The sequence below is a fragment of the Gadus morhua genome, chromosome 5 (assembly GCF_902167405.1).
Source record: "Gadus morhua chromosome 5, gadMor3.0, whole genome shotgun sequence".
Classification (NCBI taxonomy): domain Eukaryota; kingdom Metazoa; phylum Chordata; class Actinopteri; order Gadiformes; family Gadidae; genus Gadus; species Gadus morhua.
The window spans coordinates 18,097,269-18,125,165 of NC_044052.1; the positions used below are offsets into that span (position 1 = coordinate 18,097,269).

Sequence of the window (27,897 nt, forward strand, 5' to 3'; positions counted from 1 at the left end):
TAACATTTAAGTGAACCCGGTCGGTAAATAAAGATATACAAGACCTGTAAAACGACATGGCAATCTTGATTGAAAGGTTTCAGGGAAGTACCTGAAAAGTTATTCATAGGCTACTATTAAGGGTTGTTGCGGTACTTTCCGAAAGGAACAATGATTGATACCCGGTAGGCCTACGGTGTTATGTGAGATGTCGTGAGGGGAAGAAATATTTATCATCAAGATTCAAGATGGTTTTATTGTCATATGCAATGAAATTCTTTAATCTTGGGCTCCTCCAACAGTGCAGTATAAGCGAAAGTAAAAGTATAAGAGAAACACGAGTAGGAAAGCTGAGACTTAAATAATACAAATATATAATAATAATAATAATAATAATAATAATAATATTAATAAAAAGTAAGTGTATAGGAGGATAACAAGTAGAGCAGAGACCTAAGAGCAAAACTAAATAAATATAAAATGTAAACAGACACTGTTTATCCAGATGTCGAAGACTTACATCCGTACATCAGAGCTCTTTCCTGGTCACACCTAACCCCCCCCCACAGCCCTGCTGAGACCCGATAGGTCGGGGGCCACCTGTGTCCCCTAGGGGCCCGGCTCCTAGGGGACACAGATCTCATCAGAGATCTCATCAGAATAGCGCTTCTGATGAGAAGGAAGCGCTCATCTGGAGTCCGGGAAAGAAGTGGTGACAGAGAGCGCGAGAGAGCGAGAGAGAGAGAGAGCGAGAGAGCGAGAGAGAGCGAGAGAGAGAGAGAGCGCTACTCTGAAAGGGAGACAGAGGGAGGGAGAGATTGTTGAGGAGAGTTGGAGAGAGAGAGTTTGCTACTCAGAAAGGGAGAGTCGGTGATAGAGAGAGCGATAAAGGAGTGATGCAGTAAAAGCTATACACCGTGTTGCAAAGAGACAATCCTGGCCCAGTTTCGAGTCGCTCGGGGGAGGATGACCGTAAAGGGAGCATAACATGGACTTACTCACAGAATCCAGCTGAAGACACTCCAACAGCGAGGGGCAGGTTTTATTCCGCTGAATCGACCTTGTAACCGAGTGGATCACCTGTAGAGACCTGGATCCTAGACCACCTGTAGGACCCGGATCGTATCGGACCATATAACTCCTCAGCTGCTGCGATGGAATGCCTCAAGATGTGCTGCAAAGACCACCTGGTCAAGGAGTCAGAGCCGGAGAAGCGAGGTAAAAGGACACCTGTCCGCCACACCGTAGCCTATCGTTCATACCCACAGGGCCGCCGTGTAACCGGTTCGTTGTGTCCCCCCTTTGCCGCTGAGCAGGGATCCAGGTGAAGATGCCCCAAGGAGAGATCTGCAGGGAGATGCCGCGGTCCATCGGGATCTCGGAGGACTACCTGCTGTCCAAGATGCCCCTGGACGGGCGCGAGGTGCCGTTCGTCCTGCCCACCTACCAGCCCACCTACATCCAGCCGCGGGGCCCCGGGTACCCCCACGCACCGCCGGGACCCCAGAGTAAGTCCCGGAGACGGTTCACGATACAAAAGACATCTGAACACAAAGGAACTGCCCGGAAGGTTATAACCCTAAACCTTATTTATGTTTTTGAAGAAACTTGGACTATTATGTAGCCTTAATCTTTATGCTTTGATTGTTTACTCTCACCTCACTTGTAAGACGCGTTGCATAACATTGTCAATGTAAACCACTATAACCTTGTTCCCTATTCAGTAAATTGTTTCAAATAAATATGTTGTAACGACAAATAGGTTCAACGCATTTGGTAAGGCGTATAAGAGATAGCTTTTTTTTCTTTTTTTTTAAGCTTTAGAAAATGCGTTATTGTATGAACAAGCAGGCTGTTATACTGTGGGAAAGCAGCGAATGGTTATGGAGAGAAACAAAGGAAAGACTTGGAAAAGGAGAGAGGACCTAACCTTCCCCACCTCTCCATCTCCGGCCAAGACTTTACTTATAGGGGGATCCGTTACATGGTGGCTCCTCTACAGGGTGCTTTCTGTTGGGAAAGACACAATAGCAGACCTTTCTCTGGCCTTTTCGTGACAACTCTAGTGCAACTATAGTACATTATTTAAACTTTACCAGTATAAGGGAGGTGAAGTGGACGTCACGGACGGGGAAGGCGCTGCCTCTGTTGGTCAGAAATAGTATTATCTGCCGCTCGACGAATTCGAAAGAAGTTCGATATTTGGCGTGAATAGCCGCCATTCGTTCGAATGGCATTCGCTTTCTTAAACCAGACCGTCTGATCCGCAGGTTCAGCAAGGATCAGGTACGCAGAGAGGAAGGCAGAGCTCTCGGCCCACCAAAGTCCGGGCTACGGCAGCACCGAGACCAGCTTCCACCCGGACCAGAAGGCCGCGTTCATGTCCCCCGGGTCGGCCCGCCGCGACACGCTCCAGCAGAACCGCATCCCGGCGCCTCAAGGCCCAGGTAGCCCTACCAACGGTCTCTTGTATATGGTGGTGAGGGGTTTGAACGGGGGGGCCTGCTTACAAAATAGTGTTAATTAATTGTTGATAATTAGGTGAATTATTACTCTTGTTCAACTGTAGTAAGTTAAAGAGAGTTTTTGTGAGGGGAGAGTAAGAGAGTGTCTTGAGTGTCTTGAGTGTGTGTGTGTGTGTGTGTGTGTGTGTGTGTGTGTGTGTGTGTGTGTGTGTGTGTGTGTGTGTGTGTGTGTGTGTGTGTGTGTGTGTGTGTGTATTTGTGTGTGCTTGCGTGTTTGTTCCTGCTGCGTTTTTGTCTCTGGATGTGTCTCTCTGCTGAGGCACTGACCCCGTCTCCTCCCCCAGTGTGTGAGCTGAGGGCTGGGCAGCAGAGGCTGAGCAGCTCCCTGATGGACCTCTCCAGGCCTCTGGGCCGCATGCAGGTGGGACAGCTCTCTATCTAATCGTATTCACACACACTCTCCGCCATGACGCTAAATATAGCTTTAATATCACCAAGCATGTGGAAAAAGTCTAAAGTAAATCATTGATTTTGGTTGGCTGGGGTGGAACCAGGACGGTCTCCGGTGAAGTGGGTGTTTGCCCTCTGTTTTTAATAACTAAAGGGCTTAATTTCCTGTGTGATGCTAGTGTCCATGTGTTCATCCCACACTGAGGAAACGCTCAAGCTCATGGTCGCGTGGCTGTTGCCAAGTCAGACCAATCCCAATAAAAGAAGTAGTTAAAAGTCAGTCTGCAGGGTGGGGTCTATATTTATCGTAGAGATTGAACCAAGAAAGAGAAAGATGAGCGATGAGAGCGTGAGAACCGACACAAGTTAGTCACAGCCCATTTCTTTGTTGCCAAACCTTGCCTTTGTTTATCGTTCTTTAATCAGCACTGCTATGAGCCAGCGGGCTCTCCCGGGCGTGGGGCTAGGTGGTATCAAACCTGCGGTATCTGGCCGTCACACACACATCGGCCATTACTGAGCGTGAACATTTGATAGCCTTACGAGGCCGCTGCGATAAACAGAACGATACCGCTGAATGACGTCACAGCAGGTTAGATCGGCCACAGCCCAGGGTATAGATACCAGCTGTCCAGCTGCCTTGGCTTCTCCTTCCCGGGGTAATGGACCATGACAAGATTGGATTGCAGTCGACCTTTCCACCCTTGAGAGTGATTCACCGATCTTAACATCAAGAGTCATTTTTCTATTTTAAAAAAAGTTTAAAAAAAACGCCTGAATCAGCCATTGGTCAACAACATAAGTGGCTGTTGGAGTGGTCACAGCCCCGCCTCCTTCACAACTGATAGGGTTTCTAGAAATGGACGTGTGTGAATACTTCTCCGAAAAAAGCAGCCGTTCAGAAGGAAGTACTGCGGTTTTGGTCCCATCTCCACAGAAGGAAAAGAATGATGAATGTGTGTCATGGACGACTCGAATTGTATGTCCCCGAGTTTGAGACTTTCCCCTATTCCTGCTTCATGTCCTGACTTCCCTTTCTGATTGGTTAGCAGAGGTTCGACTCGGTGTCCAGCGTCCAGAGCAACACCTCCTCCATGATGAGCTCCATGCAAAGCAGTCTGGGTAATTTTTTAATTATACTAACACGCCTCACACTGCAAACACTTGGCCTCACACACAGTATTTTTTAATATGTTTGGGCCGCTGGCAAACAGGTTTAGCAGTAAGAGACAAACATGCACTGGCACACACTGACACACACAAGATCTCCCATAGCAACGGTGTGAGTCAGTCTGGGATGCCCCTCCATACTGGCCCCTTGTGACAGAAAGGGCAGAGGTCTCTAATTGTTTTCTCGAATGTTGCTTATAAAACGGAGAGTTTGGGGTCCTTGAATCTGATAGGCCTGAAGCCCTAAAACACTATGACCTCAAAACAATTCATTTTTTTGCATTAATGCGCCGCCAATCTCAAAGTATGCTAGCCTTTGTTCCTCGGCAACCATTTGGCTGTCTCGAGGAACTATTTGAACTGGCGGAAGAACACTGATTTTTTTTTCTCCATTTCGTGTCGCTGTGTGCTAGTGTTGTGAAACCTTGCTGGGTTGTCCAATCGTTTTAGTCACTGTTTATGTACAGAGCATAAGCCTCTTTTGCTCCGTCTTCGGTGGGCTGGCTGAACAGGCAGTCTCTCTCACACAGGTACTGCTCTCTTCCGGTAAACACACCACAGGTTGTCTGGCAATGATGCATGACTGAAGACGTATCGTAGTTACCTTCTGGCTCTGGTTTTATGGAATAGACAAACAGAGGCTCTGTCAACGACCCAAACCTGCGAATAAACACGAAAAGCTTGCCTAGATCATTACAATGTTTTCCAGGAAGTAGAGGAGGCGAGTTTAGAAAGTACGGTAAAATTCCATCCCAGTGTTTTTCTTCCACCCTCTGTCTTTGCTCTTTGGTACAGTCAAGATTTACAGATGGTGAAAACTTCAATCACTGCTCACAAACGCATGAGCTAAACTTTTAATCAAATTCAAAATAATTTGACGCCATCGTGTCACAGAGTCTCCCCCGGCAGCTATTGTTTGTCAAAACTCCCATTGGACAATGAAATATCAGACATATCAGATATAATCTAAGGGATGTGGTAGTGTAACGTCCCGACCCATCTCTTCCAGAGTCCATCGGCCTATCGGGGGACGAGGGGGAACCAGGCAAGGTGTGTGTCCGGGTGAGCTACCAGGAGAAGCTGGAGCAGGTGTGGATCGCCCTGGTCCAGGTAAGGGCTGAGCCTCTCGGGGGGGGGGGGAGGGTGTGGAGCTGGTGATAGTCAGCAGCGGAGGTGGAGGTGGGGGGGGATGGCGGAGGTGGAGGTGGGGGGGGATAGTGGAGGTGGGGGGGGATAGTGATGGTGGAGTTGGGGGGGGGGGATAGCGGGGGTGGAGGTGGTCGCTCCGGGAGGAAGGTAGTGGCGGTGGCCGTGGTGCAGGTATCGGGAGAGGTGGGGTTGTGGCGGAGGTGGTGCTGGTGGTGGACGTTGGGGTAGTGCTGGAGGTGCAGGTATGGGTGCTGGAGGTGGGGGTGGTGGTGGACGTTGGGGTAGTGCTGGAGGTGGGGGTGGTGGTGGACGTTGGGGTAGTGCTGGAGGTGGGGGTGGTGGTGGACGTTGGGGTAGTGCTGGAGGTGGGGGTGGTGGTGGACGTTGGGGTAGTGCTGGAGGTGGGGGTGGTGGTGGACGTTGGGGTAGTGCTGGAGGTGGGGGTGGTGGTGGACGTTGGGGTAGTGCTGGAGGTGGGGGTGGTGGTGGACGTTGGGGTAGTGCTGGAGGTGGGGGTGGTGGTATTTGGGGTTGGAGTCGTTCGTGGAGAAGGTGGCGATCGGGTCCGGTACGGTTACCTACCCACCCGAAGGGGGGGGTGGTGGACGTAGTGGTGGAGGAGGTAGTGGAGGGGGTGGGGGTGGAGCTGGCGGTAGGGGTGGTGGAGGTAGCGGGGATGGGGGGGGGGGGGGGGGTCTTGCCAGAGCGACAAAGCGCTCCATTGTGCTTGGCTCCAGACTGAAAGACCCCTCTGTGTCCGGGGAGCCGGGCCCCTAGGGGACACAGGTGGCCCCCGACCTATCGGGTCTCAGCAGGGCTGTGGGGGGGGGGTTAGGTGTGACCAGGAAAGAGCTCTGATGTACGGATGTAAGTCTTATCAGATTGGGGAATAATGTGTGTGTCATTCATTTTTTAATCAATTAATTTGAAACACTGCTTGGATAAAATGAGACGTAGAAGTAATTTATTAATCCCAGGGACAAACAAGGAAGAACAGAAAAATATTAACGATGCAGATGAAAAAAAGTGGTATAATCGTCACATGACCTCACTGGCGATCATCAGTTTGACTAGTCATGTCTGTTGTGTGGACGCTCAGTGCTCGGACCTGACCCTACCGGGGGTTGCCGTGGACCAGCAGAGGATCCAGTTCAAAGGGATCATCACCACCTCCAAACCGGTCCAGTTTAAAAGCTCCGTCAAGGACTACGTTCCGGTAAGCCACCGCACTTCCCACCCCACAAAAAACCTATTAGCACCGACTGAAATTGTGTGTGTGTGTGTGTGTGTGTGTGTGTGTGTGTGTGTGTGTGTGTGTGTGTGTGTGTGTGTGTGTGTGTGTGTGTGTGTGTGTGTGTGTGTGTTGTCACCACCGGCCCGTGCTGTGGTCGGCAAATCAATCAGCTGTGAAACAGGAAGAGAGCCTTGCTTAAGGAATATTCGGGAAGACCGATAAGACGTCATTCTGTATTTACTAACCCACAAATGTATTCAGTTACGAAAAAAGGAATTCTGATGCAACCACAAACATTAATAATTGATGTGCTGCCATTAGAGCTGAGCTGAAATACACTGATGTCATTAGTTCTTCTTGTTACGGTCAGCTTGTAATGTAGTTTTTGTCCTGTGGGGAGTAGTGAACCCGATCTCTCTATGCTGGCCTCATCTCTGCGGTCCTTTCAGCAGTTGATTCCTCAGTCAGAAACTCTCATCCTCCAGGTCATGCATCTTGCTAGCATCTCTGGCCTTTTCAAACCTTGGCCAAAAAGGCAAATTCCTTGAATGTTTGCCAGTGTCCCAATCTAGTACGGCTTTTATGAGTTTATCAGAACAAGTTATTTTAAAAATGCACACAAGATGGTGAAAATAGGATTGGATGTGTTATTGTTTACGTTCCAACTGCCTTTTCCGCACTTAAGTACGATCACAATCCAGTCAGCCAATGAGAATCCCTGTCTCAGCCTTCACAGTCCGATACGCAACAACCACTGCCCTGCTCCTCTGTGCCTTACCCCCGCCCCCTCCTCTCTCTCGTCCTATCCCAGGACGTGGAGTTCATGGAGACGTTTGTGTTCGCTCTGCGGCTGCAGAAGCTGCACAGCAGTGCTCTGGTGCTTCGGCTGCAGACCCTCAGCCCCAAGAAGCGCTCCGTGGCCCAGTGTGTCCTTCCACTGCGTCGACTAGGGCCCCAGGAGACGGAGCACTGGCTGGAGCTACGCCCCGCCTCCAAGTCCCCGGTGAGTGGCAGCCCAAGTATCTTTTAAAGCATTTTGGTTGGATCTTTTCTAAACCTAGTTTAGGCTGGCTGGTATCTCTTTCCTACCCTACCTGTAAGTATGCATCATTTGGTGGACGCTTTTATTTATCTAATATCCATCAATCAAAACCTATTGTAGCATTCTGAATGTCCCCCTTCAAGCCGAAAGGTCCTGGATTCGATCCCCAATGTCAGCCGTCTTCCTGTGCGAGATTTGGGTTAACCAAATGTTCTTCAGATTTGACCCAAACCTTCAATATAGATTCCAGGTTTCTTAAGACAAAAAAGCCTGGAGATGAGATGGATGATCAGGAGGTGTTGGTGAAGCCTACCGTTAAATGGCTGCCTTCCGCAGTACTGTAGCGCAATAGGGCCGGAACAAAGACGCCACCTGTTCAGATCTGAGCACCACATGTTGGAAGAGGAAACCATCTTTGACTGGCGATTACTGGAAGCTTTTGCATCCTTTTTCCTTAAGACCGATTCCCCACCCTCACACCGGTGGACCAAAACCTCAATCGGCTTTTACAACCTGACTCGTGTGTGTTCCCTGTAAACACAAACTAAACGTAAAACAACAGTCAGTCCCCATGAAGCCGGGGGAAAACCGGAGTGCGTGCCACCAGGAACTAACGGCTGCGCTTGGCGGCGGTGGTGCCAGCGTCGTGTGGACACAGCCACACCGTTACATAATAACAGGAAAAACAAGAGCCGAGACGGGGGAGAATTTGACTGGAAAGTTGGCAAATAAGAGTGGGCGGATAGTGGGGAAAACAACTGAGGGGTGTGGAAAGTAGGTCAAAGCCAGAGTGTTTGGGTGGGTGGACGGCCCGGCCTGTGCGTGACGCACCATGATGGGGGGTCCTATTGTTTCCACAGTTGAGGAATTGCACTTTTCATTACGCCTTCGGAGCTACGCTTCCAATGTCCCCGATTGGTTGATGACCTCCAGGTGAACACTTAGTGCAAATAGCTGGTGTTTTTAAAATTGCTTTTATTCAGTCGGTGCTCCCAGAGCCATCACGCTTGAATAGATGAATTTGAGGGAAACTTGGCATGAAAAGAGTAGTTGGTGGAATCAGAGGAACTTATTTCAGAGGAGTTATGTGAAAGAACCCATGAGAAAGAACACATTTGTAAAAATGGGAAATTACTTTAAAGGATCCTTTTTGAGGGAATTAGGGTTAGCAAAAATGTCTCTGGACCACAAAACCCAGTTATCAATCAATCAAATGGATCAGCGTGAATCATCAGAGTTGTTTGTTCATTTCTTGTCAAGTTTCTTCTGCTGTTCTGAGTAGAAAGCCTGACACTCTTAACACAGTGGTTCTCAACCACCGGGCCGCGGGCCAGTTCCGGGCCCTCGATCACTGGCCACTGGGCCCCAGAGATTTAGACACTAAGCTAAACATATGTATAAAATACTAACAAATAAATATATATGGAACTATAATATATCATAAAAATATCTTCCATAATATTCTGTCATTAACCCAGCTACTGCCCTTAGCAACACATGCCTGAATAAAGTTATATGTGTTCAGCTTGTTTTGCCAAACATATATTTGGTAGCTAGGCAACCAAAACAAACATTCCCCGCCACCAACTCTACTTCAAACATTCCGTGTTTTCCATGCACTGTTCCCTCCAGGTGTGCCATGCGGAGCTGCATGTGGCCACGTGCTTCCAGGCGGTCAGCAGTCGAGTCCAGGTGCAGGTCATCGCTGCCCAGAACCTCCCCACCTACTCCTCCCCCCTCTCCCAGGGTACGTCTTGCTAAGTTCTTCTAGACGCTAAGTTAATCTAGTTCATCTTTTTTAATTTTTTTTTTTTTTTTAATTATATTTACTTATTTATTTATTTATTTTTTTCCACAATGTTTTGTTTTTTAAACGATTTATGATGAATATATGCTCTGTAAGGTGACCTTGGGTGTCTTGAAAGGCGCCTCTAAATTAAATGTATTATTATTATTATTATTATTATTATCTAGCTGCTAAAGTCCTGCTGGACTTTAACTTTGGCTAGCCACCAAGTTGGGATAACTGCTACGTCCAGCTAGCTGCTAAGTTCTGGTAGCGTAGCTGCCAAGTTAAGCTAGCTGCTACGTCCTGTAAGCGCTAACTGCTAACCGCTAACTTCTCCAGCTGCTAAGGAAGGGATCATGCACAGAGAGCTGGTCGTTATTAATAATAATAATACATTTAATTTAGAGGCGCCTTTCAAGGCACCCAAGGTCACCTTACAGAACATAAAGTAATCATAAATCGTTTAAAAACCAGACATTGTGGAAAAATAATGATAATAAAGAAATAAAGAAATAAAACAAAAAAAAGACAAAACAAACAAACATCAAGACAGTGATCAGTTAGACGTTGTGTGCGAGTTTGAAGAGGTGAGTTTTGAGTTGTTGAGTATTAAATCCTACAGGATGATGCAGGACCCCGATGACAAAGAATCCAGTTTGCAAAATAAATCAAGAATTGGTCACAAAATACAACAAATTTAAAATGTATGGATTTGAAAAAGCTTCCACAAATTATAAAAAAAATGGTCTGCTAGATGCTATGATTGGATGGTCAGTTTTTTATTCAGAAATATCAGACAATTCTCAAGTTCGAGTCTGTGTCTACGGGGGGGGGGGGGGGTGTAACACATTTATTAGTAATTCGATTGGTATCAGTTTGAGTGTGTATATCTACAGGTGTGTCCGACCGTGTGTGTCTGTCAGTGTGCGTCCGTGTGCGTGTGTGTCTGTCAGTGTGAGTCCCGTGTGTTCGTGTGTGTGTCTGTCAGTGTGCGTCTCACTGTGTGTCCGTCTGTGTGTCCGTCTGTGTGAGTCTCTGTGTGTGTGTCGGTCAGTGTTCGTCTCTGCGTGTCCATTGCGTGGTCCTCTAAAGGAAAGGTTCCATCACTGAGCTCCTGTCATGTCCCGCCCCCTCCGCAGTGTTCTTCGTGAAGGTGGAGCTTCAGCGGCTGGAGCGACCAACCACGACCAAGAAGACCAAGGCCCTGAAGGCCTCAGACGGCACCTGTCAGTGGGCGGAGACTCTCCACTTCCTGTTGCCGCCGTTAGACCACGACTCCACGCTGGCGGTCAAACTGTACAGCCGCAGCTCCGTCCGTAGGAAGCAGTACCTGGGAGAGGTGAGCGTCGCCGCGGGCAACAGGCTCAGCACCACAGCAGGCCCAGGGTGATGGAGCAGGAATGCTAGCTCTAATGATGGAAGATGCTGACCACGCCGGTGGCCATTAGCATTAGCATTAGCATTAGCAGCTTGCGATTAGCATTAGCAGCAGGAAAATGCAGTGCCTGGGTTTGACCCCAGATGGTAATCTGTTTCCCTAGCTTGATTTCCCTTTTGGAGGGGTTTCGCCTCAACCCTTTTGATAACTCCATTTGTAATTAATATGTGAATCACAAGTGAGTTATGTTTTTATTTATTTGTTTCATTCCATACCATGACAGTTTGTATTGACTGCCGTTTCCCCGCGGTGGACAGGTCCTGCTGGGGCTGAACAGCGCGGACCCAGCGGCCGCCGAGCAGTGGAGGAACACGCTGGCTCAGCCCGAGATCCACGTGGCCGCCTGGCACAGGCTGAGCAGGTCGTAGGTCAAACCCCTCGGCCCACCGCCCTCGGATCCCACCCAGCTGTCCGTACTGTACTGTACGTACTGTACTGTCACTGTACTGTTACGGTAGATACTCTACTTTCACTGTACGTACTGTCACTGCACCTACTGTACTGTCACTGTACATACTGTACTGTTACTGTACGTATTCTACTGTCACTGTGCATACTTTACTGTTGCTGTATGTGTTTTTATTGTATGTACCGTACAGCTGCAGCCCGCATCTGCGGGGTTAGTTAGCTGGACAATCTACTGCCCAGTCGCAGCGACCCAAGGCATCGTGGTGAACACCACGCGGAACATTTCTTAAACACTGCGAGGAACCGAATTGTGCGATTTGTAAATAGTACGAAACCCCTGAAGAATACCGAACGGTTGAGACAGTGCCGAACAAATGGAAACACAAATCAAAGAAGCTCTGGTTTATTTTGTTCTATGTAGTACCAAGTTAATATTGGTATAACAATACGACGTACCCGGAATGGCTGAAATGTATTTTTGTACACGTCGACACGTGGACGCCGCTTCTGGTACCATTGTGACTTTTATCAGCGTCTGTGTGGTTTAGAGGGTGTATTTTTTGTGATGATTGATAATGAACTCATTCACAAAACACTTGTTTTATCGATTGCCTAACAAGGAGCTGCGTTAAAGACACATGTTCATTCTCATATAGTGTGGCAGGTCTAAGCCAGAAGCTTTTTCAAACAAAAGCAATTTTAATGATGTGCACAGATTTAATCAACTGCTAGCTACTGAAATAGCCTTCATTTGAATTTAATAAAGCCAAATATTGGATATATGTAGATATTTTAATATATATATGTAGATGAGTAATATTTGTAATGTATTGTGAGATAAATGAGGGGGGAGGCTGTGATGAAGTGATATGTTTCTAGTAGAATCTTAAACATAAGTTGTGTTCTTCTCATTGTAAAATAACATGTTTTGACTGAAAATAAAAATAAAATGCTAATTGGAACGCCTTTTCCCCAACATTGTGTTTGTGACGTCGACTTGACGTCGAGACGAGAGACGGGTTATAAAACAAATCGGAAGTCCGGGCAGCCGGCCGGCCAATCATAAAACACTAGTGCTACTGACCACTAGGTCGTCCAATCATAAAACTCGATCCTGAGTTTCTTTATTGAGGTGCGGAGCAAATGACCCATCTACCTGTAAACACTGGAAGATTCCAAGATTGCAGAGCAGTCGAGTAGTCTGCCACCATGTGCACGCTAGACGGCCCCCAGGTGACGTTTACCGGTTCCTCTGTAACAACGCAGGGTGGCGGTGTTGGAACCCGTTTAGTGCATAGTTTGGGTTTAATGATCCGGAGCAGGAGATAACCTGCTGCCTTGGAGCAGATCTCCCTGAGTGTGTGTGTGGACGCACTGGACGGGGATAGCTGGTTTAACCTGTGCATCATTGATCACTCAACGTTCAACAGGTGTGCAGCTTCCCCCAGCCCCAGAGTCCAATCAGACAGACTCAGGCTAGGTGAGGCTTTCAAATTTGGAGGTTCTTGTATTTTATGACACAGGCGGTTTGGATATGTATCTTGTGAGACTTACTGGAAGCTGCTCCTTTTTCATGAAATGTTGAGTTTATTGAGTAACGAAATATATACCGGCTATGTCTTCATCACAAGTTCCATCTTGTATTGAAAGGAAAAAATATATATAGCCGATATATTAAACTCTTCCTAACGGGGCTGGATTCTTGAAAAAAGGAAAACGAATCAATCCCTGAATCCTATTAGAACATGAGTGTTTTCAAATTAAACTGAAACTCATGATCTGAAGTGAAAATCAACAGCAAACAAGATAATCTCTTTCCCAGATGTTGGGCTTCATTCAATGTCGACCAGCTGTGGCCTTGGCATGCAGAGGAACACACGCACTCACGCACGCACACAAACTCCAGCGAACAATACCCCAGCCAGGCATCCCAAGACAACAGAAAGGTGTGTGACAGTGTGTTTTGGTGTTTGCGTGCTCGCCTGTTCGCGTGTTTGCACATGAGCATGTGACCCGGACGGCGAGCTCCTAAACGCAGAGCGATCTGCGTCAAAGCTGCTCGTATATCTGCAGTACAAGTGTCCTGCGGTCTGCTTCTCTCCAACTGTTGTTTGACGATCGGTTAATGTTTAGTCACCGTGAGGGCAGCCCAGGCCCGCCTCAGGCTTATCCTTGATTCAACACACTACACTCCACTCTTCACCTAACCGTGCAGAAAGTGCAAGACTCCAAAACCGGGGCGCGTTTGTGTGCGTGTGCGTGTGTGTGTGTGTGTGTTCCACCAATCCGACACATTCCAGCTGTCGCTCGCCGGCTCTCTAGTAACCACCGCGTCGACTGGAATGCTAGTATATATATACACATATATATATGAATATATCACCGCGGGAACAACACAGGGGACGCGTTGTTTTCGTTACACCGTAGACACTGGCTTACATAGGATACGTCCAACTCCTTGTTTATGAATTGTTTCCCACATCTGTCTGTGGGAGAGAAAGAGTCCTGTGTGTGTGTGTGTGTGTGTGTGTGTGTGTGTGTGTGTGTGTGTGTGTGTGTGTGTGTGTGTGTGTGTGTGTGGGTGTGTGTGTGTGTGTGCGTGTGCGAGTGTGTGTGTTGCTCCCCTGCAGTCGGTCTCCAGGATGTGAACTCTGAGTAATCCGGAGCACAAACAGAAGAGCGGTGGTATCCCAGCTGAGACCCACCGATGCCCCTCACAGGACCAGACGACCCGCTCTGTCTCCGTTTCTCTTTCTTTGCCCCGCTTCTCTCTGTCTCTCTCCCCTCACTCTCTCTCTCTATCTGTCGCTGTTTCTTACTGGCTCTCTCCCCTAACTCTCTCTCTATCGGTTGCTGTGTCTCTATTTCTGTCTGTCTCTCTGTCTGTCTCTCTGTCTGTCTCTCTGTCTCTCTCTCTCTCTCTCTCTCTCTCCCTCTATTGCTCTCTCTCCCTCTCTGTCTCTGTCGCTCTCTTTCTGTGTGTGTGTGTCTCTCTCTCTCTCCCTCTCCCTCTCCCTCTCTCTCTCTCTCTCTCTCTCTCTCTCTATTGCTCTCTCTCCCTCTCTGTCTCTGTCTCTGTCGCTCTCTTTCTGTGAGTGTGTGTCTCTCTCTCTCTCTCTCTCTCTCTCTCTCTCTCTCTCTCTCTCTCTCTCTCTCTCTCTCTCTCTCTCTCTCTCTCTCTCTCTCTCTCTCTCTCTCTCTCTCTCTCTCTCTCTCTCTCTCTCTCTCTCTCCCTCTCCCTCTCCCTCTCCCCCTTTGTGTCTCGATGTCTCTACCTCTTTCCCCAGCGGATGCTCTCCCTTTGTGTAATTAAATAACCATCTGAACTTTCTTTGGTCGGGTTTCCTTTTTGATCCCTGAAGGAATGTAAACTACCAGTTGGAAAAACGGTTTTTAATCAATCTTTTTTTTTCTCTCGCTCTCGCTTTCTCTCCCTTCCCATTGGCCAAACCACCAGACATAAGATTCTATACATCTTGATCCTCATAAAAACAAATGTCGTGGTTGAACGTCTGTTTCCGTGAACACTATCAAATTGAAAACAAAGAGCGTGTGCGCCACCGTGTGGTCAAGACGATCACTGCAGGATCAGATCGTAAAAGGGGGGATGAAGCAATCTCTGTTAAGGTGGGGAAGCGATCACGGATGTATGAGTATTGAACCCGGTGACTCACCTGTCTGAGGTGAGGGGTAATTTAAAAGGTGCAGGTATAAACGGGTGCGGTACTCAGCAGAACAGAACACACTTAACACACCATGGAAAAGAAGAGCACGGCGCTAAAAGAGGGCTTTCTGGTGAAAAGAGTAAGGATTTGATTACAACATCTTTACTTCCTTTCAACTATTCTCTGTCTTCTTTCTGTCGAATATTGTGTGGCCTTGTCTTGCCTCTCTGTCTGACTAGTAACCATCTATCCGTCTTTCTGTCCGTCTGTGTTTTCTGTCTGTCTCTTACTATTTAGTAACCATCTGTCTCTCCAACCTGGTGCCTGTCTGTCTGACTACAGTATACTGCCTCTCTCCCAGGTTCACCTGGAGCCTGTCTGTCTGACCATGGTGCCCGTCTGTCTCTCAGGGCCACCTGGTGCCTGTCTGTCTGACCATGGCCTGTCTGTCTCTCAGGGTCACCTGGTGCCTGTCTGTCTGACCATGGTGCCTGTCTGTCTCTCAGGGCCACCTGGAGCCTGTCTGTCAGACCATGGTGCCTGTCTGTCTCTCAGGGTCACCTGGAGCCTGTCTGTCTGACCATGGCCTGTCTGTCACTCAGGGTCACCTGGAGCCTGTCTGTCTCTCAGGGTCCCCTGATGCCTGTCTGTCTGACCATGGCCTGTCTGTCTCTCAGGGTCACCTGGAGCCTGTCTGTCTCTCAGGGTCCCCTGGAGCCCGTCTGTCTGACCATGGTGCCTGTCTGTCTCTCAGGGTCACCTGGTGCGTAACTGGAAGGCGCGCTGGTTCGTGCTGACCCCGGACCAGCTGCTGTACTACAAGTACGAGGGCAGCAAGCGGGACTCGTGCCAGCGGGGGCGGATCATGCTGCGGGGCTGCGAGGTCACATGCCCCTACCTGGAGAACGAGAGCCGCCCGGTGAGTCACACACACCTAACAGGGGGTCTCAGGGGGGAGCTGGATGTGTTTACATTATAAAACCCAACGTGTAGATGCTGCTGGTGAAACAGGTGACTGGTGAAAGGACAGAAAGAGGGAATCCATTTATATCTGCTCACCTAGCAGACGCCTCCATCTGCAGTCAGGCTGGGAGTCATCACAGCCCACTATCTGAGTTTGAGTAAAGACAAGAATTGAAATTCCTCATAAAACCACAGTTTAACAGAGTGCAGAGAAGCAGCAGGACACCAGAGTACATATTTAAGTATGGCATTTATATTTCATATAACAAATGGCAGTCTCCGAATTCAACACGTCAGGTTTTAGATACATGAGATTGTGGCTACGCAACGTGTGTGTTTGTGCGTTTGTGTTTGTGTGTGTGTGGGTGAACTTTCAGTACACCTCTGTAGTCTTTATAATCTCTGTATCTATAATCTCTCACTCTGCAGGGTTTAGTTCAGTTTTGTGTTACTGCTTCCCGGATTCTCTTGCACCTTCTTCGAAACAGTTCTTAGTCACAGTGCAAACTTTCTTTTTAGGAAGTTAATATTTAAACCATGTGTAAATAATTAATCATGTGTTAATCATCAATTAATCATCAACCGAACAATTTTGTTAAATAAATTATAATTTGAACCAGTGTATCATGTGTTACAGGATAACACCATTTAAAAAAAAGATTTAAATTTATATAAACAAATTAAAAAATAAACCAATCTAATCTCATGTCGTCCAGTCTCGCAAAGCCAGACCAAACTACAGCAAGTAGAACGGTCTGGAACCACGCTATTTAGAGCCGTCTATCCGGGGGGAAACTGGGCTTGTCTGTTTTTATTTCTTTAAACCAATCACAATCGTCCGTGGCGGGGCTAACCCTAACCCCGGGAAGCAGCAGCGGTGTCCATGCAAAATAGTGCCGCCGGCCGGGGGATAAATTATTTTGATGGAGCGTCTTCACGTTCAGAGGCTGTCATTGAGATGGCTCAATCCCAACCGCAAACGCCACAAAAAACGATCAAAGATGTATTTCGCCTATGTGAAGATCCTTTTATAGTTATATAAAAGGACACAATACTGTGTTTACAAGTCTCCGAGGTCAAATTGAACATTACCTCTGCTAGCCCGCTGCACACAATAGGCCACGCTTGATATATACAACTTTTGCCATAGCCGGTTGGAAAACAGGCGAGAACATCTTTCTTCCTCAGCAATTGCTGTAAGCAAATCTTTTGAAGTTCTTTGCAATTTTCGGCGGAAAGAGCCAAACATGCTAGCTTTACAGCGCCGTCAAAGTCCTCTTCAAAGCTCGCCATACTGCCTAGTTTCCGAGTTTGAGGGGGAGCACAATACTGGAAAGCCAGCAACAGGAAGGGGAGGAGTAGCGGTGGAATCCGACGCTAGCGCAGCCAGACTACATGTCGGCTAGTAGTTAAATCCAGTCCCGTCTATTCAAACCTAATCTATCTAATCCTAACCTAATCCCAACCCTAACACTATCATAATCCTAACCCTGGTCCGAAACCTAACCTTAATCCTAATCCCAATCCCAATCCGGTCCCAGCTGGTGTTCAAACTGAAGACCCAGAGCTCAGTGGATCACTTCCTGGAGGCGTGTTCCCGGGAGGAGAGAGATGAGTGGGCCGCCGCCATCATTGGCGCGGTGGAGGACCTCCGTCAGGCTGACGGGGGGGCGGTCGGCCCCCAGGACCCCACCTCCACCCAGCAGCACCTCCAGGACATCAACCTCAGGTACGGGGAGCTGTGGACTGACGGAGAGGTGTGAATGGAAGTGCATTCGGATGGGTTTCTCTCTCTCTCTCTCTCTCTCTCTCTCTCTCCCCCCCCCCCCTCTCCCTCTCCCTCCCCCCCCCCCCCCCCCCCCCCCCCCTCCCTCTCTCTCTCTCTCTCTCTCGCTATCTCTCTCTCTCTCGGTCTCTCTCTCTTTTGCTCTCTCTATCTCTTTCATTCTTGATCAGTCTCTCCCCTCTCTCTCTCTTTCTCCAGTCATGGTAATACTCTCTCTCTTTCTCCAGTCAGGTGGTGGACTCCATGTATGACGTCCACAGTGGCATCAAAATGACCAACCACGTTGATCAAGGCAGCACCTACAGCAACTGCTTCTCAGGTCCGTCTCCTCCGGGTCCTAAAGAGAGAAGGGTTCAGAACGCATGAGGAGGAGGATGAGGATGAGGATGATGATGAGGGTGATGATGATGATGATGAAGAAGATGATGATGATTTTGATGATGATAAAGAAAGGATGAGTGAGATGATGATGTGGAGGATGTTGATAAGGATGATGATGAAGGGGATGATGATGATACTGATGATGATGAGGATGATGATGAGGATGATGATAATACTGAGTATGAAGATAAGGATGATAATGAAGATGATGATAAGGCTGAAGATGATGATGAGGAGGAGGATGATGATGACGTTGATAAGGATAATGAAGACGAGGATGATGATGATAAGACTAAGGATGATGATGTATTGTAGAGGATGATGATGTAGGGGATGATGATGGTGATGATGAGGATGAAGAGTATGATGATGGAGATAAGGATGAGGCTGACGATGATGAGGATGGTGATGAGGATGAAGACGAGGCTGTGGCCCCCCGCAGGCTCGGCGGTGGTGGACTGGCTGGTGTTCTCGGGGGCCGTGCTGAGCCGGGCGGATGCGGTGACGCTGGCGTCGGCGGTGATGGAGGAGGGCTTTGTGCGCCCGCTGGGCCACCGGAGCGTGGAGGCGCTGCGGACCGCCGGCCTCACGGAGCAGTTCCTGGACGACTCCTCCGCCCTCTACTGCTTCGTGAGTGGCTAGGACACTGGGGGGGGGCGGGTGTTGAGGAAGACTGCTTCATCGTATGATGACCACTTCCTGTGTGTGCTCCTCTGTGACTGAAGGGGTTCAGACACGTTAGACTAGTGTGGACATTGGGGATCGAACCCGGGAGCTTTCTAATGGGGGTTGAACACCTCAACCACTAGACCAGTGGTTCCCAACCGTGGCTCCGGGGCCACTCTGGGGTCCTTGATTTGCATAAGGAGACGCGAGGATTGCTGACATAAGAAATTGTAGGATCCATTCAAGGCAACAATTTGCAAACACTTTTAAAACCTCTTAAAAGTTCTCTTAAACATCAGTTGAATAAAAACTGCTAGTGCTAATCCCTCAGTGTGTGCAGTAGAGTGATGTGATAACGTTCAGTAGGACATCGATACCAATGCCCCATTCTCACTCTCACTTCTTTGTGTTGAAGCAGATGAACAAAAGTTAAGGATGGGGACGTAACTGTTTCCAAAAGCAAGAAATGGGGTCAGAAAGGGTTGGTTTGAAGGTGGTGTTGAGGGTGGTGTCGCTCTGTGTTCCTCTGCAGGCGGAGACCTTTAAGAAGCGCGGCAGCGTGAAGGCGGAGACGTCGCTGGCGGCGGTGGAACTCAGCGGTCATGTGACCCGGAGAGGCTACCTGCTCAAACAGGTAACGACCAGCTAACATCACTATTCACAATGAAAACAGCACAATAAACACATGGTGGAATTTGTCGGGGTTGAACTCTTCACTTTTGATTCTACTTTGTTCTATTCTACTCTACCTTACCCAAATGTACTCCTACTCTATCCCTTTACACTCTTTACTGTTTTGATTATATTTGATTATTTTTCTCTCCCCTCCTCTCCTCTCCTCTCTCCTCCTCCTCTTCTCCTCCTCTCCTCTCCACAGGGCCACCAGAGAAAGAACTGGAAGGTGCGTCTCTTTGTCCTGCGCTCTGAGCCCTCCTTCCTACACTACTACGACCCCAGCAAGGTGCATACATCGCTCCCCCATCTTGGATCCATCTCGGCTGCCATCTTGAAAGCCAAGCAGGTTGATGGAAGCGAATGCAGAGTTCCGCACTCACTTCCATCACCCGGCTAGCGTTTTGGAACCAAGATGGCCGCTGCAGGTGAACAAGGCCCACAGCTCGGTCACTAACGAGTCACTGTCGTCTCTGCTCTGTCTCGTTCACTTCCTGTCTGCTGGGTCACATGGTAGAATGACGTCATCCCGGCGGGCGGCTTCCCCCTCCGGGGGTGTCTGGTGTCAGCTCTCCATGACAACGGTGTACCGTCAGGTGAGTCAATGTTCCGGAACTCTAGACCACATATTTGGGCCGAATATCAGTTTTAGAGGGAAAAAAGAGAAAAAACACCCATGTAATTCAATTAAATGTGAATTCTGGGGGCATTACCTTGCTAAATTGAGAGTAACTTAGTTGTAAATTGGTCTAGGGTTTGGTTTAGTACTAACCCTGTTGGGGATTAATGCAGGAATTAATTCCTTGGTTTGTAGTTATTTTGATTATTTTCTCCTTTTTTATTATCACTGTATTTACCTAGGTTAAACTTCACACGCAATGATGATTTAATAATAATTTATGACCATTGTTTATTAAGAATTTTGTAAAAACGCTTTAGGAAAATCTTTCTCTCCTTAATAGTGTACACTATACTCAATAAAACATACCACCTCATTAGTGCTAACGCCATCACCGTGAACCGTGCATGTCCGTTTCCTCCTCCACAGGGGTCAAAGGTGAAGTCCAGGGCAACCTGTTCAAGATCATCACCAAGTCCAACACCCACTACTACATCCAGGCTCCCACGCAGGCCGACAAGATGGCCTGGATCGACGCCATCAGGAAGGAGGTCTAGACCCCCTGCGTGTCCAAACCTAGGATCCATTAACTCTTAACACTGTAGACTAATGCATTCCATGAATGCAGTAATGTAGCAATTCAAGAAAAAATATATTTCATGCCCAATGTCAATCCGCGACTTTCGTTTGAATGTCGGATGCAATGTATTATTATTATTAAGTCGTATTTAATATTTGTATTAAATAAAATCAAACCTGCGCTGACTGCTCTGGAATGCATGGAGCGTGACTCCGATAACGACCTGTGTGCATGTGCGAACATGCTGCACGTTCCTCCCTGACAGCCTCTAAGGGGCCAACAAACCCACCAAGGGAGGTGGACCGCACGCCCGCTGACTTTACGGCTAACGTCAGCCTTTTTCCTATCCCTTCGTACCTCATAATTAGCGCTGTGCTGGCCACGGAGCCAACCTGCTGGCCCTAACTGAAGGGCGCAACCCTTGCGGTTAGGAAACCTCAGCTTTTATGTGGAAGCACACGAAACATGTTGTTGCCTAACGATGACTGTTTTTTCAGGTACTAGGAGACGCGTAACAAACAAATTACAGTTTATTGCCGTGAAGTCAAGTACAAGTGGAACATTCCGATCAAAAAAAGTGCTAGGTATTGATTACATGGACAGTGTTAAAAATACAGCTTTTTCAAAGCTAAAACCAGTAAACATAGAAGGATTAAAAATGCTATTTAACCTCTTGGGAGGCCTATTGACAAAACAGAAGGAACTATCTTCTTTCCATGCACCTATTTAGTTTTACATAAACATATATTCGGGTGTAAAGTTGGGAACAGACTGAATCCAATTTTATCTGATTCAACTGATTTCACAATCATCATTCTTCGTGTCACTGTAAATAAAAGTGCTTCAGTAATTTAGCCTCAGACAAACTTGAGATTGCACTCAATTTTTGTGCAGGATTACAGAATTACAATTATTAATCTTCATTAGTCTCACTTCACAGTACTTAGACAGATTCAGCAATTATTTAGTCACTAGCACAACACCCTCGATTTCATCATTGCAATTTAACAACAAATGCTAATTCCTCAAATTCACACAATTCAGTTCACATTCCCCGCGGCGAATTGAGGGCACCGACACGCTGACAAATTGTTAGGCCTACATTCAGTCAATGGGTTTAATTCCCCTTGCAGGTAATCTAGTGAGGCACTAATCCCGTTTTAAAACGGGATTACAAGGCAGGCGTCACTTTGGGTCGGACCCACCAACATCCGCATTGGACTCGTTACCTAATTGGACTCCAACTTCTTCCTCGGGTAGATTTGTGGTAGGTCTAGGTCAGGGTTAAGGTCCCGGCATGTGGAGGCCAGGGTTAGGGTCTGGGTCAGGGGAAGTAAGGGTTGGGGTCAGGGGAGGTAAGGGTCCTGGTCCGTGGGGGGCAGGGTTACGGAGGAGGTCTGAGGAGTTTTGGGTCTGGGTTTGTTGGGGTCAGGGTTAGGGTCTAGGTCAAGGTTAGGGTTGGGGTCAGTGAAAGTCAGGGCTAGGGTCGGTCTAAGTTGGGGTCAGGGGTTACGTTAGGGTCTAGGTCGGTCAGGGCTGGGGTCTGGGTCTGTGGGGGTCAGGGCTAGGGCGGGGTCTAGGTCAGGCTCTGGGTCTTCGTGGGTCAGGGCTAGGGTGGGGGTCTGGCTGGGAGGATCAGGGTCTGGGTTAGGCCACCTTGGTTAGCTGCAGATCCCCAGCCACCCTGAGGGCGGTGAGCGAGGCCAGGGGCGTGAGGCGGTGGGTGAAGCTGAACTGCGGCTGGCCGTCCACCAGGATGCGGAACTGCTGGTGCTCGCAGACGATCTCCATCTGTCAGGGGAAGGAAGGTATGGGGTCAAAGGTCACTCAAATAGTTCAGGGCGGGCGTCTATACAAAGCAACCTGCAGTGAATTCAAATACAGACAGCATGAATGATATGGAGGTAAATATATAAATGCACAGGGTAAGTAGGGACCCAGCAGTGAGGAGAAATTGCCTAGCGTTTCAATTGTATTACAGGGGTTCTCAACCTGTGGTTCGCGACCCAGCAGTGGGTCAGCCCGGGGGACCAGGTCGGTCACGGGACGGGTCTCCCACACATTGGTTTTATCTGTTTCACTCGAGACACTAAAAGCCGACTCCTGTCATTATCTGAATGTCTGCATTTTTCACTTTAATTTTAAAATTAACAAATCATCATTACATCTAAGCCTAATGGCTAGTCTGACATGAGAGACAGCTTCCTGCTAAAGTAATCTTCTCAGACGGGACCAACTGGAAGGACCGGCCTCACCTTGAAGGACTCTCCAGCGGTGAAGGGGAAGTAGGACAGGGTGTTCTCGGAAGGACCCCACTTCCCAGCCAGTCGGGCGTTCCGATGGACTGCTTTATCCGGGAAGTTGACTTTCAGCTGGAGGCCCACGTCGCCCTCTGGCTCCTCCTGCTGGGGGGAACTGGACACGACCACCTCCATGCTGTTGGGCCAGGCAGCCGGGGAGGAGACGACAGGGGCTTCATACACAATACATACAGCGTCTTTTATTTCACTGGTCATTTGATGGAATATAGACTGGGATATTAGTAAGGATTACTTATTCTGATCATAACCTAGAAGTTTTGTCTCACACACACACACACACACACACACACACACACACACACACACACACACACACACACACACACACACACACACACACACACACACACACATTACGATTACAAGACATCCATTAGTACAACAGTGCCATCTCCTGACTCTCTCCCGCTGTCTCTCTCTCTCTTGTCCTATATCTCTCTGTCCTCCCTCTCTCACTGATTCTGTCTCTCTCTCCCTCTCTGTCTCTGTCTCTCTCCCTCTCTCTGTCTCTCTGAATCAGACACTGTTCTTTTCAACCAATGCTAACTGAGACATGCAACACCTTGCATTCAAACAAGTTTTCCATAGATAGTAAGAATTACAATTCAGAGCAAGACATTTACCTCTGTACTGTATCATGTCATATTGATCATGTCTGATGTGGGGTTCAAATTCTAACTCAAAGTTTGATATTTGAAAATACAGGCCTGTATGCCCTAACATATATTAAACATCAAGTACATTTTAGATTTATTGATTCTTTCATATAAATGCAATTTATATCAATATATTCATATTTGTATCTATCTCTCTGTGTCTAACATTTGCACAAGGCAACCTGACTTAACCCTGACCCTGGCACTTAAATCCTATGTCTATAAAACGTCCGAAACCGGTCTGGAACACAGGTGTGTGTGTGTGTGTGTGTGTGTGTGTGTGTGTGTGTGTGTGTGTGTGTGTGTGTGTGTGTGTGTGTGTGTGTGTGTGTGTGTGTGTGTGTGTGTGTGTGTGTGTGTGTGTGTGTGTGTGTGCGTGCGTGCGTGCGTGTGCGCGCGCTCACCTCTTGGGTTTATTGTTAACGATCCCCATCACAACCAGCTTCATGGAGGGCCGCAGCCCGCCCTTTATTACTCCGCTATATTCCCCCTGCAATACATACAACACGACACGTTCATCTCACCCAACAGCGGACTCACATTGCATTAAACATTAACTGGCATACAGGTTCAAGGTTTATAAAAAGCGACGTGATTAATGTCCCCTCCGGGGATACTCTGTTGTTTAATTCTTAAAATAGCTCATCGTCCCATCGCAGTGAGAACAGGTGCAACCTTCCGTTTATCCTCTGCGCATTTCTGCCCTGACTCCGGCGAGAACAAAAGGCCGGTCCGTTTAATTTAAACAAATCTCGTTGACAATGCATGAACCGAACAAGTCTTACTTTTATCGGAGGCCGTTGCGTTGCACAGACAGGCTACACCCTTCACTGAATTAGCTGTTTAATTACTGTAACTCACATATGCTAGCCCAAAAACCCTAGCATGCATCGCTCTTTCAAAAGTTCAAACCACACGGCGATACGTACATGGTCTTTTTTGTCCGTGTCTTCCATTCCAGGGGATATCTATCTGTATCTCGATCAGTGATGATGCCGATGGAGACAAGCGTGAATAACGTTATGTTCCTCCAGACTCCGCCTCGCTGTTGTCATAGAGACAAGCTCCTACATCAAGGAAGAAGGCGATGCGACGGGGCGTGGCGCAAGTCATTCTTTTTGCGCACACCCGAATAAAAGGAGGTCAGTTTACTAAAATAATAAAACAAGACCCAATCAAACAGAATCTCTCATTAAATCAAAACTTGTGTTTTATGATAAGATAAAATAAGATAGTCACAGACGGGAAATGTGGGTGTGGGTGTCACAGCATAAGCCAACGGAAATTCCTACATTTAAAAAGAGAATATATATAAAAACAATGTTGGCTTATATTCCATTAAATAATATTATACATTATATTATTATTACAAATTAAATATATTAAATTAAATATACTATATAAGTGGTTTCCAGAAAGACAAAAAGGTTAAAACGCTGCAATATTTATTATTATTATATGTAACTTATGATTTATAACTTATGCATATCATAACCTTTAAACCACTCAGGTCGGAAGGATCAGCTGGTCGGATCACATGACCTGTCACATGACCCGCCTCTGTCCATGCTACCGGAGTTGCAACTTGCTAACCACCTAGCATGACGGCTGGCTGCGAAACGGGGGCAGTCTGAGACGAAGGGAAGTTCTGCATGACCGCACACCGAAATGCGTGAGTGTCTGCCTGAACTGCTTTTCCTTTACGTGTCATTGCTGTTACTGTGGCAACCCATCTGATCCGTGTCGTAGGACACAAACATTGTGTACATTGAATGACATAATATACAAGGCAATAGCTAGCTCGTAAAAAAAGCCAGCTAGCTGTCAGAGGAGTGTGATGAGGTGACACACTGCTATATGGGAGGACAGGGTTGACGTCAACACTATAGTGTTGACGTTGATTTAGACTCGGGTGCCGGTTTACCCGCTGACGGTGCACGTTTTGTTTTCCTTAGCTAGTCAGCAGACTTTTGGGTTCGTTTGGTTTAACTTGTACTCCTGTTATCTTGGAGGCTTTGCCCTGCGAAGTAATGCAACACGAATAAAAGTGGCTGCCTTTTCAACCGCGGAACTTTACGTCATCATGTCCGACATTTGTGTGTGTATTGAACGTAGCTTTTGTTGTTAAGCTTCTTTATTACAGTTTATCTCTCCCTCTCTCTGTCATTCAGACGAGGGAGGCTTGGGGGGTGCTCGTAGCGACCCGGGGGTCTTTCCACAGTGAACGTTGACTGGTGGTCTCGCCGTGATGTACCCGTTCGGCTGCGACGCACAGACCTCCCTCCTGGACCTGTTCGCCTTCTTCAAGCAGAGTTTGCAGCAGGCAGAGTGGGAACTGGCCAGCGCCTGCGTGCCCCAGCTGGTCACCCCTCCCGGAGGACACGCAGAAGATGTGAAGAACATCATCAAAGCCATCATCTCGCGCCCTTACAAGTTGAAGTACGTACAAAGTAACCCCGTCGTTCAGTGTCAACTTGTGTCTTAAGCTGAAGGCGTTTCCTTTGCTCCACTGTTAAACTGTTTGAATGTGCTCTCTGTTGGGCTCAGGGGAATATGTTAAAGTGAGCGCATGATTTGTCGGTTTCTCTGCAGCCTAGAGTTGCTGTAATCCCCAGAGTAATAAATACTCTACTACTCTATTCTGTGCTACAGTCCAGTGACCAGACATTGTATTGTTTTGTAATTAAAGGGGTAGAGGCCAGATAGTCTGGTGGATAAGGATGTCTAGCTCCCAGCCGAAAGGTTCGGGGATCCAACCCAAATGTCTACTGTACAGTACTACAGTTAGTACTGTACAGTATAGTACATTTAATTCCTATTGCACACCTTCTATGGCTATCTTGATACCCTGGCCTGAAGCTCAGCAGCCCAAGCTAGTTTAGCTCTGGGCTAACATGGGCTGCCGCGGTCAGGGTTTAATCCAATGAAAAAGGCAGCGACTGTTATTGAATGACATGACTGTGCACTGGTTGTTGGTCGTCCTTTACAGATGGCGCTCTGTGGGCACGCCACACAAGCTGGCCTGGTTCTGGCTTCAGGTGCTGGAGAACTGCACCGAGGAGCGGGTACATATTGATGGAGCTCCGTGTTGTATAAAAAGTCATACATGTCTAACAAGCAGGGAAATGCTTACTTTGCCTAACGCTCCGTCTGGGCTTGGATAATAAATTATGTATAAGCAATAATTAACTATAAGAGTGAACAGGTGAAATAAAAGTAGTAGTGTATATGCATAATATAATAAGAGTGAAATATAATTATATCAAGGACTATACGTTTAGCCTAGCAGGCACGCTTAGCCTAGCAGTCACGCTTAGCCTAGCAGCTATGCCAACGCTAGCTCTGTCGGCCCCCTCCAGGTTTCCACGGAGACCAGGATGGAGCTGGAGTTCCTGCTGCTCCTGGAGGAGCTGGGGGAGGAGGGCATTCAGGAGACGGCGCTCAAGGTGGGGTTTGGATACATAGATGCGTACCGCTGTGTGGGACACAGTAAAAGAGATGCGAAGAATCATTTGAACAAAGATTGCTAAGCAAACGCTTCCTGTTTGCTTTATCGTGGCTCCGGTCTGATGCGATATGCTTTTTGATTGCTCAACACAGATTATACACAACGTCTCCTCGATAACACGGCAGTAATATGTAATGCGTAATGTGTAATAGTACTATGAAATGCATGAACCTGGAACGTAACGTGACACTTTGACGACTGGCGTGACGCCTTTACCACTGTGATAATCCTAGTGGGACTTTAACTAGCAGTGGGTGCACTTGCTCTTTAGGACGCATATTATTAGACCGCGGACTCCGGGGATCAAACTAAGTACCTTTGGGATGGGAGTCAAACCCCTTTAACACTAGAGTACGGCGGCATGGAGATAAGGGGACAGACACACACACACACGATGCTGTGGTAACCGGTGATCGTGCCTCGGAGCAGGAGCTGCACGGGGTCTTTCTGGAGGGCCAGTCCCGGCCGGAGGGGACGGGCGTTTCCACGGCGACCGCCGCCTGCGTGGAGTCGACCCTGCGGACCCTGCTGGAGCGCAGGAAGCCCACCCTGGCCCAGGCCCTGGCCCGCTTACTCCAGGTAACGCTGGGACCTGCCGAGACGCTAACCCTGTGGAGGGAGGAGGCGACCTCATCTGAATCACCTCGTTAATTAATTAATCCTGAGGGGGACCTGTACACGCAGCAGTCGGTGAGACGGCCCTGGTTATAGTCGAGCGGAGAGCGCACACTCGCAGTGTTTTCATCAAAACAAGTGACCACATTCAGTACGGCAACTGGTATAAATAACCAAACTGTGTCACTATGATCGGTCACAGTATCGGTCCTCCACCCGTCACCAATCAGATGTTTTATTCGGGTCCCTGTTGGGAATGAGGGAAATAAGAACTTTATTCATGAGAGGATGGATGCTCACTTTAACCTCCCCCTCCCCCTCCCCCTCCCCACCCTGCCGGT

At 48.0% G+C, this 27,897-nt stretch overlaps 4 protein-coding genes across 10 annotated transcripts in view; 3 read left to right on the top strand and 1 right to left on the bottom strand.

Annotated features, from left to right (window-relative positions):
• The first annotated feature begins 758 nt into the window (after positions 1–758).
• On the top strand, positions 759–12,086 carry tc2n (tandem C2 domains, nuclear). 3 transcript variants are annotated; one of them, XR_003976797.1, is made up of 12 exons: positions 759–1,197; positions 1,296–1,487; positions 2,250–2,426; positions 2,789–2,865; positions 3,944–4,016; positions 5,074–5,174; positions 6,313–6,429; positions 7,259–7,450; positions 9,122–9,236; positions 10,418–10,617; positions 10,974–11,190; positions 11,316–12,086. XR_003976797.1 is itself a non-coding variant. In XM_030356874.1 (11 exons), the coding sequence occupies exons 1-11, from the start codon at positions 1,134–1,136 to the stop codon at positions 11,082–11,084; spliced, it is 1,419 nt and encodes a 472-aa protein (XP_030212734.1). In that variant the 5' UTR covers positions 759–1,133; the 3' UTR covers positions 11,085–12,086. The 3 variants fall into 3 exon arrangements, 2 of the variants coding, with proteins under 2 accessions (XP_030212734.1, XP_030212735.1); XM_030356874.1 differs by having other exon boundaries at positions 10,974–12,086; XM_030356875.1 differs by having other exon boundaries at positions 3,947–4,016; positions 10,974–12,086.
• A 2,578-nt stretch (positions 12,087–14,664) lies between these two features.
• Positions 14,665–20,635, top strand: plek2 (pleckstrin 2). Of its 2 annotated transcripts, none has more exons than XM_030356885.1 (9): positions 14,665–14,928; positions 15,544–15,708; positions 17,294–17,481; positions 17,766–17,857; positions 18,362–18,549; positions 19,118–19,219; positions 19,463–19,486; positions 19,775–19,853; positions 20,306–20,635. In XM_030356885.1, the coding sequence occupies exons 1-9, from the start codon at positions 14,881–14,883 to the stop codon at positions 20,431–20,433; spliced, it is 1,014 nt and encodes a 337-aa protein (XP_030212745.1). In that variant the 5' UTR covers positions 14,665–14,880; the 3' UTR covers positions 20,434–20,635. The 2 variants fall into 2 exon arrangements, with proteins under 2 accessions (XP_030212745.1, XP_030212744.1); XM_030356884.1 differs by having other exon boundaries at positions 14,672–14,928; positions 19,463–19,546.
• Positions 20,636–20,968: 333 nt separating this feature from the next.
• si:ch211-10a23.2 (GLECT and Gal-bind_lectin domain-containing protein) lies at positions 20,969–24,536 on the bottom strand. Its single transcript, XM_030356905.1, has 4 exons — positions 24,363–24,536; positions 23,838–23,923; positions 22,712–22,892; positions 20,969–22,247 (listed from the first exon to the last, which is right to left on the bottom strand). The coding sequence occupies exons 1-4, from the start codon at positions 24,387–24,389 to the stop codon at positions 22,104–22,106; spliced, it is 438 nt and encodes a 145-aa protein (XP_030212765.1). The 5' UTR covers positions 24,390–24,536; the 3' UTR covers positions 20,969–22,103.
• A 450-nt stretch (positions 24,537–24,986) lies between these two features.
• The window catches only part of zfyve26 (zinc finger, FYVE domain containing 26), a 49,945-nt gene continuing 47,034 nt past the window's right edge, over positions 24,987–27,897 (top strand). For all 4 annotated transcript variants that reach the window (XM_030356814.1, XM_030356815.1, XM_030356816.1 and 1 more), the window contains exons 1-5: positions 24,987–25,105; positions 25,605–25,872; positions 26,423–26,498; positions 26,793–26,879; positions 27,371–27,520. In XM_030356814.1, the coding sequence (XP_030212674.1) occupies positions 25,682–25,872; positions 26,423–26,498; positions 26,793–26,879; positions 27,371–27,520 (504 nt within the window). In that variant the 5' untranslated portion in view covers positions 24,987–25,105; positions 25,605–25,681. The remainder of the gene's footprint in view (positions 25,106–25,604; positions 25,873–26,422; positions 26,499–26,792; positions 26,880–27,370; positions 27,521–27,897) is intronic.